A 15,655-nucleotide genomic window follows, 5' to 3' on the forward strand; every position below is an offset into this window, starting at 1 on the left:
GCGCAGCTCCTCCCCGCCCAGTCAAACGCGTCCGTCCTGTCCAGCCCCAGAGACTAAGAGACCCCTAAGCGACCCGGCTCCCTGACCCCCGCACCACTTTCCCTCCCTCTCCATAAATAACCACCTTCTCTTACTCAAGCCACCCCCCCCCCCGCAAGGGCATCAGGCCAGAGGGCTCTCTGCTGATGGCCCCAGGGGAGACCAACGGGGAGGCGGGACGGGGAGGCGGGACGAGGAGCTCAGTTGCAGGGAGCCGCGCTGCCCTCGGCCTCGCGCTTGCCTTTGCCCCCGGGGGGCTCCGCTCCGCCGGCCTTGCCCTCTCCCGCCGCCGCCCCGGCAGCCTCCTCTTTGGCGCCCTCGTGGGTTTTCATGTGTTTGGCCAGGTGGTCGCTGCGCATGAAGACTCGGCTGCAGACTGCGCAGGGGAACTTCTTGGTGCCGGTGTGGGTCTGGAGGCGGCGCTGCAGCTCGTCGGAGCGCGTGAAGCGCTTGCCGCAGAAGAGCCAGTTGCACACGAAGGGGCGGTCGCCGCTGTGCCAGCGCAAGTGTGCCTTCAGGTGCGATGTCTTGGCGTAGGCTTTCCCACAGCCCGGGATGTGGCAATTGTGCAAATGCTTCTTCTTGCCCCCATCGGGCCCGCACGGAGCCCCCAGTCGCTCCGCCTCCAGGCAGTTGGGGCAGCGGCACACGGTCTGGCCTGAGCTGCGGGGCGCTGACCGCCGGGAGCCTTTGGGCCGGGCCGCCCCATCCAGACTGGTATCCAGCCCCTGGGATTCCGGGGCGGCTGCTTCCAAGGCCTTCGCCCCGTCGGGAGGCCCGAGGAGGTGCTGCCCTCCGGCGGCTGGGAGGAGGTGGTGCGGGTGCGGGTGTGGGTGGGGCGGCTGGGCACAAAGCTGGTGGTCTCCGACGTAGCCCCCCAAGCCAGCCTGAAGCGCCCCGGGGTGGCCAGGTGAGGTCAGCGCGCCCTGAGTGTGGGGGAGGTCCATCCAGCTGGTACCCGGATGAAGGTCCCACCACGAGCCCTCCTCGGTGCCTGGGCGTGTCGGCCGGAACCACGATTCGTAATGGTGTGACACGTCCGGCTGCAGGAGCTTGGAAAAGGGTCCCGGGGCCAAGGGACTGTCGCTTTCCAGGTCCTCGCAGGTTACCCGAGAGGAGTAACAGTGGGCATGGCACTCAGTGAATGTTTTTGAATGAATTCATTAATTTTTAAACTGTGATTGATTGATTGATTGATTGATTGATTGATTTCCACAATGTATTTTCCTGTGTTGCCTACATAACTATAGTGAAACTCTGATTCTTATAAGGAACTCTTGGTGTTATGGGATGTTTAGGAAAGGCGGTGAGTTTAAGACGCTGTACTGACGCTACTAAAACCTCCTGGTGAAGGGACCTCATGAGCCTGCTCTCCGGTGTGCTGGCAAAAGAAAAACTGACCCTCGGTGCTCTCTCCCCAAGGTAGGCATCAGCAAACTAACAAGGGAAAGGAAGGAGGCCGCTAAAGATAGGCATCTGCAGGAATTGCTAATCCAGCTCCAGACACAGCCTCAACACCTTCATTAACCCAAAATGAACTGTGTGAAACTGGATTTCTGAACCACAAGACAGGTAAGGGAGTCTTTTCCAAAGCCAGGTGTAGAAGAGCTCTTTACCTTGAGTCTAAAATCGCCTTCGGGCCATTGAACGTACCCACTCTCATTTGCTTGTGTCGTGAGAAATCACAGAATTTTTGAGCTGAAGGGGTGTAAAACCCACACTTCTTACTGAAGAGTAGTCAGCAAAGAAAGTATATTGAATTAGGCTACAGCAATGTATTTTCTTTATATTTCTCACACTACAGCTGAACACAAACAACGTCTTTTTCCATACCTCAGAGCTTCCTATTGGCCACAGATAATTCACTTCAGAGATATATGCTTTTTGAAAAATAATGTTCTGGGTGGCTGGGGAGAGCCCTGTGGTGGGTGTTCAGGAATTCTTTCTGCTTTACCATTTAAAAGAGCTAATAATGGTTGGGGAAGCACCCACACCTTTTGCTCCCTGAAGAATTCCGTGCTAAACTTAGTTCTTTGCAGCTCTGTGTTGCATACATTTTAAGCAGTTAGGAACTTTGCACATGAGCAGGAATCAAAGTGAAATTCAAAAGTGGAACTTCATGGACCATTCGCATATTGGAGAGGCATCAGTGGGATTCCATGACAATGCTAATTTGAGTGTTTTTGCTTGGTGCCTTTTATTGCCCGTGCCAAAGATCAGTACTATGGAAAGCAGAGCGATTCATATATTTGAGTTAAACAAGTCTCTTGGCCTCTTTGTACCTTAGTTTCCTCATTTGAAAAAAAAAAATAAATGGCTCTCAAGACATACTTTCCAGAATTCATCCTGGGCTTACACCCAGCTAACCAAGAACTGCATGGTGTTTTTACACACAGTTTTTTACATGTATTCATCTTCTATTCCACTTACAACTTGTGTAAAAACTGCATTCCATGCCAGGCCTGAAACGTTCCAAAGCTCAGTTCTGTGAGTAAATTGCAACCAAGATTTCTACAACAAAAGACACAAGCAAAAGAAGAATAAAAATATATATTCTTTCAGAACATTTATCCTTTGGCAATAATTCTAATTTATATATGATGAAACATAACAACACTACTCCCTCCATACGCTAAAGAAATCTCACTGTGGAAGATATTATGATTTATACTTTCATGATTATATATGTGGTGCATTAGATACAAAATAGTAAATGCTCATTAAATACTTGTGTTAAGTGATCTTTATTTCTCCAGAAAGGCAGCACTATCGACATTTTGGGCTGGATAATTCTTTGCTGTGGGAGGCTCTCCTGTACACTGTTGGACGTTTAGTAGCATCTCTGGCCTCTGTCCACTAGATGCCAGTAGCATATACAGTTCTGGCAAGCAAAAATGTCTCCAGACGCTACCAAATGTCACCTGCGTGCAAAATCACCCTGGTTGAGAGCCACTGCTCTATAATGATTCACTCTGATCTGTGTAATACTTCTCACACTAATCTTTGCTAGAGACAAAAAGGATTTGCTACAAAATTTTAGTAGTAATCTTAATCATATTTCCAAATGAGTAACAAATTAATTTTATTAAAAATTAAGCTTTACAAAAATTCCAAATATAATGAAGTTATATTTGTAACTTAGATAAACTGCAAAAAAGGTAGTGGTTCAAATGTACGTCTTTCGATAGACTGTATTTTACTGCAGCATAAATCTCTAGGAAAAGGAAAAGGAGAATATTGCCTCAATTAGCTATTAGATATCTAATTAGTAGGAATAACTAGTAGAGGTTAGAATGATAATAACAAATAAGAAGCTTTGGTCTAAACTCCAAACCTTAGGAATTATTATTTGAACCTTCCAGAGCCCCTAGCCCTGCCTTCACCTCTCTTAAGAGTCTCACCTTCAGGATCTTCATAAATTAAATATACAACTATAGATCTTGATAGATTTTGGAGGTAATCTTTCCTGAGAGCAGAAGCATTGATTAGATGCCACCTTTCGTGGTCTCATCAAATTCTAGATTATGAGCTCAAAGTTTTTATCTCTATATATCATTATAATTTCTAATATTAAAAGGAATATTCTTATATTTACACACTTCCCAGTAGAGTTCTGTTTTTCTAGGCCAATTCACTACCAGAAGAAATAAAAGATACCCTTTCACACAACTTGAAAGGAAGTTACTCCTCTCATTAATATGTAGCTTTAATTCAGTATTACACTTTCTATCATATTGACTTTTATTCGAAAATACCTACTCTTGACTATAGCTGACTATCTTATTTCCATTGATTCCAGCTTAGTCTCTCATTTCACCTGGATGGGTATAACTGTCTTCTGACTGGTGTTTCCATCTCTACCCTCTCCCTTTCTAAGCCATCCTCCACGCAATCACCAGATTAACTCTCCGGAAGTGGTCTTCAAATACCAGCATCACTTGTGAACTTCTTGAAGATACGAATAGTCAGCCCTACTCTGGACCTCTGGAATCAGTAACTATGGGAGTGGAGCTTGTGTTTTCACAAGCCCTCCAAGTGGTTGGTTCTGTTGCAGGCTAATGCTTGTGCTAAAGCACTGCTGTGGTAACATGGTAGCTTGGCATGGTATCCTTGGCTTGGCCTCCAAAGCCCTAGATGATGTGGTTCTAAGCTCCTACTCTTCCCACTTGTACTCTACAGGTACTCAGAGTATTTTTCCTGTGTTTTGCCTTTCTCCCACTTTCCTGTTGCAAGTTTATTCTTCCCAAGATGTCCGTCATTGATACCCAATGGCCCTTCGAGGTCCCGTTTAAACAGCATTGCTCTAGTAACATCTTCCCTGATCCAATTTGAAGTCTTTTTTCCCTCTTTTGTGCTCCAATACCAACTTATAGCTCTCATTGCCCATATTCATTTCTTTCTTTAAATATAGCTGTTTTTGCAACCCATTTCCTCTGAGCAGAAACTCCTTCAAAGTATGGACTAGATCCTGCTTATGTGCATCGTCTATCATGTTTAAAGCCAACGCGTGGACATAAAGCAAACTCAAATATTTACAAAATCAACAAATAGCTGGGGAGTGGATAAAAGGAGGAAACGACTGTTTTAAAAGAAATGTAGGGCTTCCCTGGTGGCGCAGTGGTTGAGAGTCTGCCTGATAATGCAGGGGACACGAGTTCGAGCCCTGGTCTGGGAAGATCCCACATGCCGCGGAGCAACTAGGCCCGTGAGCCACAGCTGCTGAGCCTGCGCGTCTGGAGCTTGTGCTCCGCAACAGGAGAGGCCGCGATAGTGAGAGGCCCGCGCACCACGATGAAGAGTGGCCCCCGCTTGCCGCAACTGGAGAAAGCCCTCGCACAGAAACGAAGACCCAACATAGCAATCAATCAATCAATAAATAAATAAATCTTTAATAAAAAAAAAAAGAAATGTAGTTTTATTACTTCATGGTGCCTCCACAGCACTTTGTCGTTATGGTTTGAGCTTATATGTTTACTTTCCCTGTGAGATCCTGGGTTGCTAAAAGGAGTCCTGTCTTACCCATCTTTGTGTTTACAACACTAGGCATAGTGCTGATCAGCATATTCTTTTTTCGCTTTTTTATTGATTGGCAGTTTTTTTTTAAAGAATGAGAATACTTATTCTTTTCTAAAGAATGAGAATACTTATCCAAATACCAAATACTATTTGGCGCCTGAGATTCTTTTCAAACCTCCACTGCTCAGATGCTGAGCAGTCAGACTCACAAGGATTAATGGGAGGTGAAGGCTGCTTCTGGTGTGATGTACGGGATGGGGGTCGGGAGGTTGCCATTGGACGTCATTCCGGAAGCAAACATCAAGACTGTGTGGTGATAAACATGAGTCCCCGAGGTGGCTGGCCTGAAAGCCGGTTCACATCCTGAACTTCCCCAGCTGCCCGCTTGGGGGCAGGACCGGGCAGAACAGCACAGCCCCAGGCTGCAGTCCCCAGGCTGCAGGTTCCTCGGTCACTTTCCCATTCCTGACTTCACTCACCCACCCTAGAGGGATTCTATTCCCACTTCCCAGGAGAGGAGAGGGTGGCTCAGAGACGTTGCCCAGGGGTCAGGCCAGATGTTTTGATTTCCCGAACTCCCTCTCAGCCCCTCCAGGACTGTCCTGCCAGGGGTGCCAGAACTGAGGGGTCAGAGGTGGCCTCGGGCTCCATTGCGGGGGTGGGGGGTGGGGGGTGGGGGGTGGGGAGTGGCGGCAGCCAGGCAGCATTGCCGGTCAGAGCGAGCGAGTGAGAGGCATGAGAGCCGCACCAAAGGCCCCCGATAAGAATGCAGGTCAGCGGGAGGAGCTGCAAGGGGAGGAGGGGCAGTCCCAGCCCTGCCCAGACAGGCCCAGCCGCCCCCACAGCTGCCCTCCTCGCCCTGGGGGCAGCAATGGGGGAGAGCAGGAGAGGACTCGCCAGGCTCCTGGGGTCTAAGTCCCCCAGAACCAGGAAGACAAAAGAGGAGCCCCAGGGAGCGGGGTGGGCCTGAGGTCACCGTAACACGCCTGGCCCTCCGCCACCCAGGCAGACAGAAACAAACGTATGGCCCCCTCAACTGGTCTGCTTTCCTCTGTAACCCCTAAATCATTCTGATGCCCCCATTTAAGAAACTTTGTGACCCCAGACTCTCCCAAACAAGTGGTGGAATGGGCCAGCCTGGGTACCAGATTTGGCTCTGAGAAATTGGGTTAGGGTTAGAGTGGGGGGAAATAGGAATCCCACTGGGGTAGATGATAATTTTGGCCAAGATGTAGGATGGAAAGGTGAAAGAACGTAATAACCTACTCTGCCCCCTTGGAGCCAAAAACTGATCCTCTGTCAACTTTCCTAGGTTTGGGGCCCTGGAGCCATGAGGCTTTTACTCATCTGACGTGTGTTAGGCACCAACTGTGCACCAGGCGTTTGAGCAGCCTGGGAAAGTGTGCATTTGTGCATATCCGGGGGTGCCCGATGGGTCCAGTGAGGAACTTCTGTGCACACCGTGGTTGTGTAACTGCGGCAGGTCTCTAGCTGGGAGTTGCACTAGGAACCTTTCCCTCATGCTTTTCAGCTGGGCGGGAGCCCATCGGATATCTCGGCTGCCTTTCATCACCTTGTCCCTGATAGGGATCATCCTGGGTGGAGAAATCGCTGTCGGTCACCCCCACGTCTCTCAGAGCCAGAAGGCCTGATTGACAGGCACACACCCACGAGGGTGGGGTGAGGGGGCCAAGGGGCTGGCCATCTCTGGGAAGGCAGGGAACCGGCATTCTTGGCAGGGGAGGCGAAAGAGGGGGCTTCCATGTGGAAGAGGAAGGAAATATCTAGAACCTTTTCATCTCCACAGGAGAAGACCAGGGAGGGACAGTCAGCCCAGCTGTCAACCCCGAGGGAGCGCCACCCTCCTTCTGCATCAACAACCTCCGGGCAGGATCAGACCCTTCAACAATCAGCTCAGCTCTGCCCCCAAACAAAGGGAGGTGAGGCTGCCCTGGGCTGCAGGATCAAAGAGAAGTGTCCACCCCACCCTGCAGCCAGCCTGGTCCTTGCTGCTGAGAGACCATGAGTCAAAAAGGAAACCGGAGCTGGAAGACAAATGAAGCAGTGGTGTGGTTGATGACTTTATTATGGCATAAAAAACACAGGCTGCTTCTTCCTCCTCCTCCCCCCCCCCCAAAATGGGTTCACAGCACTTAAAGAAAAAAAAATCCTACATTTCTCCTCTAGGGGGCTGCCTAGAAGGGGGCAGACAGCCAAGCAACCTAGATCTATAAAAGAGGGGAGCAAAAGAAAACCTATCCAAAGCCCTCACCAGCACACCTTAGAGCTCGGGGCCTCCATGGGAATATCCGTGCTGTCCTCTCCCCAACGCACATTTGGGAGTTCCCCTGAGGATGGTCACTGGGAAAGGCTGTCCTAGTGGCAAAGGGAGAGGTGGCTGGTTTCCTCAGCTGGAGGAAAACGGCATCTCACACCCACAGCGCCCTCCCTCTCTCCCCCTCATCCACCTGGCCAGGCAACCTGCAGGCACTGCCAACTCTCTTCTGCCCCCAGCCCTCTCAGCAAGGAAAGGGACCTCTGGTCGGATTAGCAGGAGGTAGGGGAAGAGGGAGCATAAAGAAAGGACATTACTTCTTAACCTACCCCAGGCCCATGCGTCCTTCAGGGAGAGTCACCCCATCCCTCTTAAGAAGGGCTCTCTTCTACACAAACATATTCCCACCCAGATCCCAGCCCCACTTCCCAATAGCACCCAGTCCTTGGACTGATATCCCCAAGGAAGGAAGAGATGCCGTGGGCCTAGGCTCCAGGACCTTGGCTGGGGTGAACAAGATGGGGTCTCCCTGGCTGGAGACCCCAGGCTCAGTAGAGAAACACACACACACACACACACACACAGAAACACACACATGCATGGGTACACACAACATGAACACACATGTCCTAATATTAAATAAAATACCCTTTGCTTATAACTTAAAAAATCAATACACAACTAATCCTTGCACAGGGCTCTGGGTGGAGAAAGAAAGGCAGGGAAACGGGAGGTCGGGGGGAATCTTAAGGCCTCTACCTGGAGCCTGGGAAAGCCCACTAGCTCCAGGCTCCTGCGGCCTGTCAGACCCTGCCCCCATCAGCTTTTTTCCTTTTGCCTGGCTCAGCCTCTTCTGGCTTCACCCCTCCCCACGTTCCCCACTCCAGGATCACCATCAGGACGTATTTCTGGCATCTAAAGAAGGGAACAGGGACAGCTTCCTGGACATCACCTCAGAAGGCAGGCCCCTTCCAGTGACAGGACAACTTCCTCATATGGAAGGGGAGCCCCACAAGAGATGAGATGGGGAGGAGCCTCCTAACACACTCTACAGGAGGGGCAAGGCTTGTAGGCAGCACGAAAGGGGAGGGTCGAGCTAAAGAAAGAGTGGGGCTTAGCTTCTCTGCAAGCAGATGGCCAGGCAGGGACAGAGTCCTCCACTCTGAGCAGGAACCGCTGGAGGTCCCTCTGCTGGGACACCCCCACCTACCCTCACCCAACCGAGGTCACCCTCTTCCTTCCATCCCTCAGGGGAGGGCAAATGCCAGGCACCAAGGGTGAGGAACTACATCAGTTCTGGAGCAAGGGCTCTTGGCTGCCTTGAAGGCCTGCCTGGGGTGACAGATGAGAGTGGACTACTGAACTTTACTTTTATAAAGACCAAGAGTTAAGGACTGAATCAGAGCTAGAGAGGGAAGGGCTTACTTCCACTCCCTGACCAAATCCCTTTCTCTCATTTTAGAGGAAGACTTCCTTGCTCAACCTCCACATCTGGCTCCCTCCTCCACCCCACAGTTCTGGCTGGAAGCTGTCGCCCATTCTGGCCCTCTTCCCTTCTTCCCTCGTGGCTCCATCACACTGGGTCTGGAAGGCTTAATAAGGAGGCACATCAGAGACATTATTTCTGCGGTGACAACCCTCCCAGCCAGATAGAAACTCCTCCCTTAGGGGGACCCCCAGCCTCTGCTACCCCATCTCAGCTCTCCCTCCGGAAACCCCGGGGTAAAGCACTCTAGGGGGGATGACAGGGACCCGGGCCGCAGCGCGGCTCCAGAGGCCCTTTTATGTCCGGGTTCCCAGGCGCTAACGACGTGTCCAGACAGCTACCCCCAGCGCCCGGGGCGGCCCCACTCCTCTCTGCTCCGGGGACGCGCCGTATCCTCCACCCTATCCCCTCGGCCCTCCAGCCGCCGTTGGGGTAGTCCACCCCAACCCCCCAGCCCAGGGGCGTGAAGTGAAAGAGCGAGGAAGGGGAGAACTGATGGGCACGCGCAGCTCCTCCCCGCCCAGTCAAACGCGTCCGTCCTGTCCAGCCCCAGAGACTAAGAGACCCCTAAGCGACCCGGCTCCCTGACCCCCGCACCACTTTCCCTCCCTCTCCATAAATAACCACCTTCTCTTACTCAAGCCACCCCCCCCCCAAGGGCATCAGGCCAGAGGGCTCGCTGCTGATGGCCCCAGGGGAGACCAACGGGGAGGCGGGACGGGGAGGCGGGACGAGGAGCTCAGCTGCAGGGAGCCGCGCTGCCCTCGGCCTCGCGCTTGCCTTTGCCCCCGGGGGGCTCCGCTCCGCCGGCCTTGCCCTCTCCCGCCGCCGCCCCGGCAGCCTCCTCTTTGGCGCCCTCGTGGGTTTTCATGTGTTTGGCCAGGTGGTCGCTGCGCATGAAGATTCGGCTGCAGACTGCGCAGGGGAACTTCTTGGTGCCGGTGTGGGTCTGGAGGCGGCGCTGCAGCTCGTCGGAGCGCGTGAAGCGCTTGCCGCAGAAGAGCCAGTTGCACACGAAGGGGCGGTCGCCGCTGTGCCAGCGCAAGTGTGCCTTCAGGTGCGATGTCTTGGCGTAGGCTTTCCCACAGCCCGGGATGTGGCAATTGTGCAAATGCTTCTTCTTGCCCCCATCGGGCCCGCACGGAGCCCCCAGTCGCTCCGCCTCCAGGCAGTTGGGGCAGCGGCACACGGTCTGGCCTGAGCTGCGGGGCGCTGACCGCCGGGAGCCTTTGGGCCGGGCCGCCCCATCCAGACTGGTATCCAGCCCCTGGGATTCCGGGGCGGCTGCTTCCAAGGCCTTCGCCCCGTCGGGAGGCCCGAGGAGGTGCTGCCCTCCGGCGGCTGGGAGGAGGTGGTGCGGGTGCGGGTGTGGGTGGGGCGGCTGGGCACAAAGCTGGTGGTCTCCGACGTAGCCCCCCAAGCCAGCCTGAAGCGCCCCGGGGTGGCCAGGTGAGGTCAGCGCGCCCTGAGTGTGGGGGAGGTCCATCCAGCTGGTACCCGGATGAAGGTCCCACCACGAGCCCTCCTCGGTGCCTGGGCGTGTCGGCCGGAACCACGATTCGTAATGGTGTGACACGTCCGGCTGCAGGAGCTTGGAAGAGGGTCCCGGGGCCAAGGGACTGTCGCTTTCCAGGTCCTCGCAGGTTACCCGAGAGGAGTAACAGTGGGCATGGCACTCAGTGAATGTTTTTGAATGAATTCATTAATTTTTAAACTGTGATTGATTGATTGATTGATTGATTGATTGATTGATTTCCACAATGTATTTTCCTGTGTTGCCTACATAACTATAGTGAAACTCTGATTCTTATAAGGAACTCTTGGTGTTATGGGATGTTTAGGAAAGGCGGTGAGTTTAAGACGCTGTACTGACGCTACTAAAACCTCCTGGTGAAGGGACCTCATGAGCCTGCTCTCCGGTGTGCTGGCAAAAGAAAAACTGACCCTCGGTGCTCTCTCCCCAAGGTAGGCATCAGCAAACTAACAAGGGAAAGGAAGGAGGCCGCTAAAGATAGGCATCTGCAGGAATTGCTAATCCAGCTCCAGACACAGCCTCAACACCTTCATTAACCCAAAATGAACTGTGTGAAACTGGATTTCTGAACCACAAGACAGGTAAGGGAGTCTTTTCCAAAGCCAGGTGTAGAAGAGCTCTTTACCTTGAGTCTAAAATCGCCTTCGGGCCATTGAACGTACCCACTCTCATTTGCTTGTGTCGTGAGAAATCACAGAATTTTTGAGCTGAAGGGGTGTAAAACCCACACTTCTTACTGAAGAGTAGTCAGCAAAGAAAGTATATTGAATTAGGCTACAGCAATGTATTTTCTTTATATTTCTCACACTACAGCTGAACACAAACAACGTCTTTTTCCATACCTCAGAGCTTCCTATTGGCCACAGATAATTCACTTCAGAGATATATGCTTTTTGAAAAATAATGTTCTGGGTGGCTGGGGAGAGCCCTGTGGTGGGTGTTCAGGAATTCTTTCTGCTTTACCATTTAAAAGAGCTAATAATGGTTGGGGAAGCACCCACACCTTTTGCTCCCTGAAGAATTCCGTGCTAAACTTAGTTCTTTGCAGCTCTGTGTTGCATACATTTTAAGCAGTTAGGAACTTTGCACATGAGCAGGAATCAAAGTGAAATTCAAAAGTGGAACTTCATGGACCATTCGCATATTGGAGAGGCATCAGTGGGATTCCATGACAATGCTAATTTGAGTGTTTTTGCTTGGTGCCTTTTATTGCCCGTGCCAAAGATCAGTACTATGGAAAGCAGAGCGATTCATATATTTGAGTTAAACAAGTCTCTTGGCCTCTTTGTACCTTAGTTTCCTCATTTGAAAAAAAAAAATAAATGGCTCTCAAGACATACTTTCCAGAATTCATCCTGGGCTTACACCCAGCTAACCAAGAACTGCATGGTGTTTTTACACACAGTTTTTTACATGTATTCATCTTCTATTCCACTTACAACTTGTGTAAAAACTGCATTCCATGCCAGGCCTGAAACGTTCCAAAGCTCAGTTCTGTGAGTAAATTGCAACCAAGATTTCTACAACAAAAGACACAAGCAAAAGAAGAATAAAAATATATATTCTTTCAGAACATTTATCCTTTGGCAATAATTCTAATTTATATATGATGAAACATAACAACACTACTCCCTCCATACGCTAAAGAAATCTCACTGTGGAAGATATTATGATTTATACTTTCATGATTATATATGTGGTGCATTAGATACAAAATAGTAAATGCTCATTAAATACTTGTGTTAAGTGATCTTTATTTCTCCAGAAAGGCAGCACTATCGACATTTTGGGCTGGATAATTCTTTGCTGTGGGAGGCTCTCCTGTACACTGTTGGACGTTTAGTAGCATCTCTGGCCTCTGTCCACTAGATGCCAGCAGCATATACAGTTCTGACAAGCAAAAATGTCTCCAGACGCTACCAAATGTCACCTGCGTGCAAAATCACCCTGGTTGAGAGCCACTGCTCTATAATGATTCACTCTGATCTGTGTAATACTTCTCACACTAATCTTTGCTAGAGACAAAAAGGATTTGCTACAAAATTTTAGTAGTAATCTTAATCATATTTCCAAATGAGTAACAAATTAATTTTATTAAAAATTAAGCTTTACAAAAATTCCAAATATAATGAAGTTATATTTGTAACTTAGATAAACTGCAAAAAAGGTAGTGGTTCAAATGTACGTCTTTCGATAGACTGTATTTTACTGCAGCATAAATCTCTAGGAAAAGGAAAAGGAGAATATTGCCTCAATTAGCTATTAGATATCTAATTAGTAGGAATAACTAGTAGAGGTTAGAATGATAATAACAAATAAGAAGCTTTGGTCTAAACTCCAAACCTTAGGAATTATTATTTGAACCTTCCAGAGCCCCTAGCCCTGCCTTCACCTCTCTTAAGAGTCTCAGCTTCAGGATCTTCATAAATTAAATATACAACTATAGATCTTGATAGATTTTGGAGGTAATCTTTCCTGAGAGCAGAAGCATTGATTAGATGCCACCTTTCGTGGTCTCATCAAATTCTAGATTATGAGCTCAAAGTTTTTATCTCTATATATCATTATAATTTCTAATATTAAAAGGAATATTCTTATATTTACACACTTCCCAGTAGAGTTCTGTTTTTCTAGGCCAATTCACTACCAGAAGAAATAAAAGATACCCTTTCACACAACTTGAAAGGAAGTTACTCCTCTCATTAATATGTAGCTTTAATTCAGTATTACACTTTCTATCATATTGACTTTTATTCGAAAATACCTACTCTTGACTATAGCTGACTATCTTATTTCCATTGATTCCAGCTTAGTCTCTCATTTCACCTGGATGGGTATAACTGTCTTCTGACTGGTGTTTCCATCTCTACCCTCTCCCTTTCTAAGCCATCCTCCACGCAATCACCAGATTAACTCTCCGGAAGTGGTCTTCAAATACCAGCATCACTTGTGAACTTCTTGAAGATACGAATAGTCAGCCCTACTCTGGACCTCTGGAATCAGTAACTATGGGAGTGGAGCTTGTGTTTTCACAAGCCCTCCAAGTGGTTGGTTCTGTTGCAGGCTAATGCTTGTGCTAAAGCACTGCTGTGGTAACATGGTAGCTTGGCATGGTATCCCTGGCTTGGCCTCCAAAGCCCTAGATGATGTGGCTCTAAGCTCCTACTCTTCCCACTTGTACTCTACAGGTACTCAGAGTATTTTTCCTGTGTTTTGCCTTTCTCCCACTTTCCTGTTGCAAGCTTATTCTTCCCAAGATGTCCGTCATTGATACCCAATGGCCCTTCGAGGTCCCGTTTAAACAGCATTGCTCTAGTAACATCTTCCCTGATCCAATTTGAAGTCTTTTTTCCCTCTTTTGTGCTCCAATACCAACTTATAGCTCTCATTGCCCATATTCATTTCTTTCTTTAAATATAGCTGTTTTTGCAACCCATTTCCTCTGAGCAGAAACTCCTTCAAAGTATGGACTAGATCCTGCTTATGTGCATCGTCTATCATGTTTAAAGCCAACGCGTGGACATAAAGCAAACTCAAATATTTATAAAATCAACAAATAGCTGGGGAGTGGATAGAAGGAGGAAACGACTGTTTTAAAAGAAATGTAGTTTTATTACTTCATGGTGCCTCCACAGCACTTTGTCGTTATGGTTTGAGCTTATATGTTTACTTTCCCTGTGAGATCATGAGTTGCTAAAAGGAGTCCTGTCTTACCCGTCTTTGTGTTTACAACACTAGGCATAGTGCTGATCAGCATATTCTTTTTTCGCTTTTTTATTGATTGGCAGTTTTTTTTTAAAGAATGAGAATACTTATTCTTTTTTAAAGAATGAGAATACTTATCCAAATACCAAATACTATTTGGCGCCTGAGATTCTTTTCAAACCTCCACTGCTCAGATGCTGAGCAGTCAGACTCACAAGGATTAATGGGAGGTGAAGGCTGCTTCTGGTGTGATGTACGGGGTGGGGGTCGGGAGGTTGCCATTGGACGTCATTCCGGAAGCAAACATCAAGACTGTGTGGTGATAAACATGAGTCCCCGAGGTGGCTGGCCTGAAAGCCGGTTCACATCCTGAACTTCCCCAGCTGCCCGCTTGGGGGCAGGACCGGGCAGAACAGCACAGCCCCAGGCTGCAGTCCCCAGGCTGCAGGTTCCTCGGTCACTTTCCCATTCCTGACTTCACTCACCCACCCTAGAGGGATTCTATTCCCACTTCCCAGGAGAGGAGAGGGTGGCTCAGAGACGTTGCCCAGGGGTCAGGCCAGATGTTTTGATTTCCCGAACTCCCTCTCAGCCCCTCCAGGACTGTCCTGCCAGGGTTGCCAGAACTGAGGGGTCAGAGGTGGCCTCGGGCTCCATTGCGGGGGTGGGGGGTGGGGGGTGGGGGGTGGGGAGTGGCGGCAGCCAGGCAGCATTGCCGGTCAGAGCGAGCGAGTGAGAGGCATGAGAGCCGCACCAAAGGCCCCCGATAAGAATGCAGGTCAGCGGGAGGAGCTGCAAGGGGAGGAGGGGCAGTCCCAGCCCTGCCCAGACAGGCCCAGCCGCCCCCACAGCTGCCCTCCTCGCCCTGGGGGCAGCAATGGGGGAGAGCAGGAGAGGACTCGCCAGGCTCCTGGGGTCTAAGTCCCCCAGAACCAGGAAGACAAAAGAGGAGCCCCAGGGAGCGGGGTGGGCCTGAGGTCACCGTAACACGCCTGGCCCTCCGCCACCCAGGCAGACAGAAACAAACGTATGGCCCCCTCAACTGGTCTGCTTTCCTCTGTAACCCCTAAATCATTCTGATGCCCCCATTTAAGAAACTTTGTGACCCCAGACTCTCCCAAACAAGTGGTGGAATGGGCCAGCCTGGGTACCAGATTTGGCTCTGAGAAATTGGGTTAGGGTTAGAGTGGGGGGAAATAGGAATCCCACTGGGGTAGATGATAATTTTGGCCAAGATGTAGGATGGAAAGGTGAAAGAACGTAATAACCTACTCTGCCCCCTTGGAGCCAAAAACTGATCCTCTGTCAACTTTCCTAGGTTTGGGGCCCTGGAGCCATGAGGCTTTTACTCATCTGACGTGTGTTAGGCACCAACTGTGCACCAGGCGTTTGAGCAGCCTGGGAAAGTGTGCATTTGTGCATATCCGGGGGTGCCCGATGGGTCCAGTGAGGAACTTCTGTGCACACCGTGGTTGTGTAACTGCGGCAGGTCTCTAGCTGGGAGTTGCACTAGGAACCTTTCCCTCATGCTTTTCAGCTGGGCGGGAGCCCATCGGATATCTCGGCTGCCTTTCATCACCTTGTCCCTGATAGGGATCAT

At 49.9% G+C, this 15,655-nt stretch overlaps 2 protein-coding genes across 2 annotated transcripts; both read right to left on the reverse strand.

Annotated features, from left to right (window-relative positions):
* Nucleotides 1-239: 239 nt before the first annotated feature.
* Nucleotides 240-6,649, reverse strand: LOC133080779 (transcription factor Sp6-like). The gene is made up of 2 exons (XM_061176883.1): nucleotides 6,425-6,649; nucleotides 240-1,175 (listed from the first exon to the last, which is right to left on the reverse strand). Exons 1-2 carry the CDS (start codon nucleotides 6,647-6,649, stop codon nucleotides 240-242), a joined length of 1,161 nt encoding a protein of 386 aa, XP_061032866.1.
* A 2,906-nt stretch (nucleotides 6,650-9,555) lies between these two features.
* LOC133080780 (transcription factor Sp6-like) lies at nucleotides 9,556-15,655 on the reverse strand. Its single transcript, XM_061176884.1, has 2 exons — nucleotides 15,431-15,655; nucleotides 9,556-10,452 (listed from the first exon to the last, which is right to left on the reverse strand). Exons 1-2 carry the CDS (start codon nucleotides 15,653-15,655, stop codon nucleotides 9,556-9,558), a joined length of 1,122 nt encoding a protein of 373 aa, XP_061032867.1.

This window comes from Eubalaena glacialis, chromosome 19 (assembly GCF_028564815.1).
Source record: "Eubalaena glacialis isolate mEubGla1 chromosome 19, mEubGla1.1.hap2.+ XY, whole genome shotgun sequence".
Classification (NCBI taxonomy): domain Eukaryota; kingdom Metazoa; phylum Chordata; class Mammalia; order Artiodactyla; family Balaenidae; genus Eubalaena; species Eubalaena glacialis.

Excerpts from the sequence above, each read along its gene's own strand:
- LOC133080780 (XM_061176884.1), bottom strand. The coding sequence starts at position 15,655 with ATGATCCCTATCAGGGACAAGGTGATGAAAGGCAGCCGAGATATCCGA. Across the intron at positions 10,453-15,430 it reads GCTCAAACGCCTGGTGCACA|GACCTGGAAAGCGACAGTCC; the intron begins GTTGGTGCCTAA and ends GTAACCTGCGAG.
- LOC133080779 (XM_061176883.1), bottom strand. The coding sequence starts at position 6,649 with ATGATCCCTATCAGGGACAAGGTGATGAAAGGCAGCCGAGATATCCGA. Across the intron at positions 1,176-6,424 it reads GCTCAAACGCCTGGTGCACA|TGCCATGCCCACTGTTACTC; the intron begins GTTGGTGCCTAA and ends ACATTCACTGAG.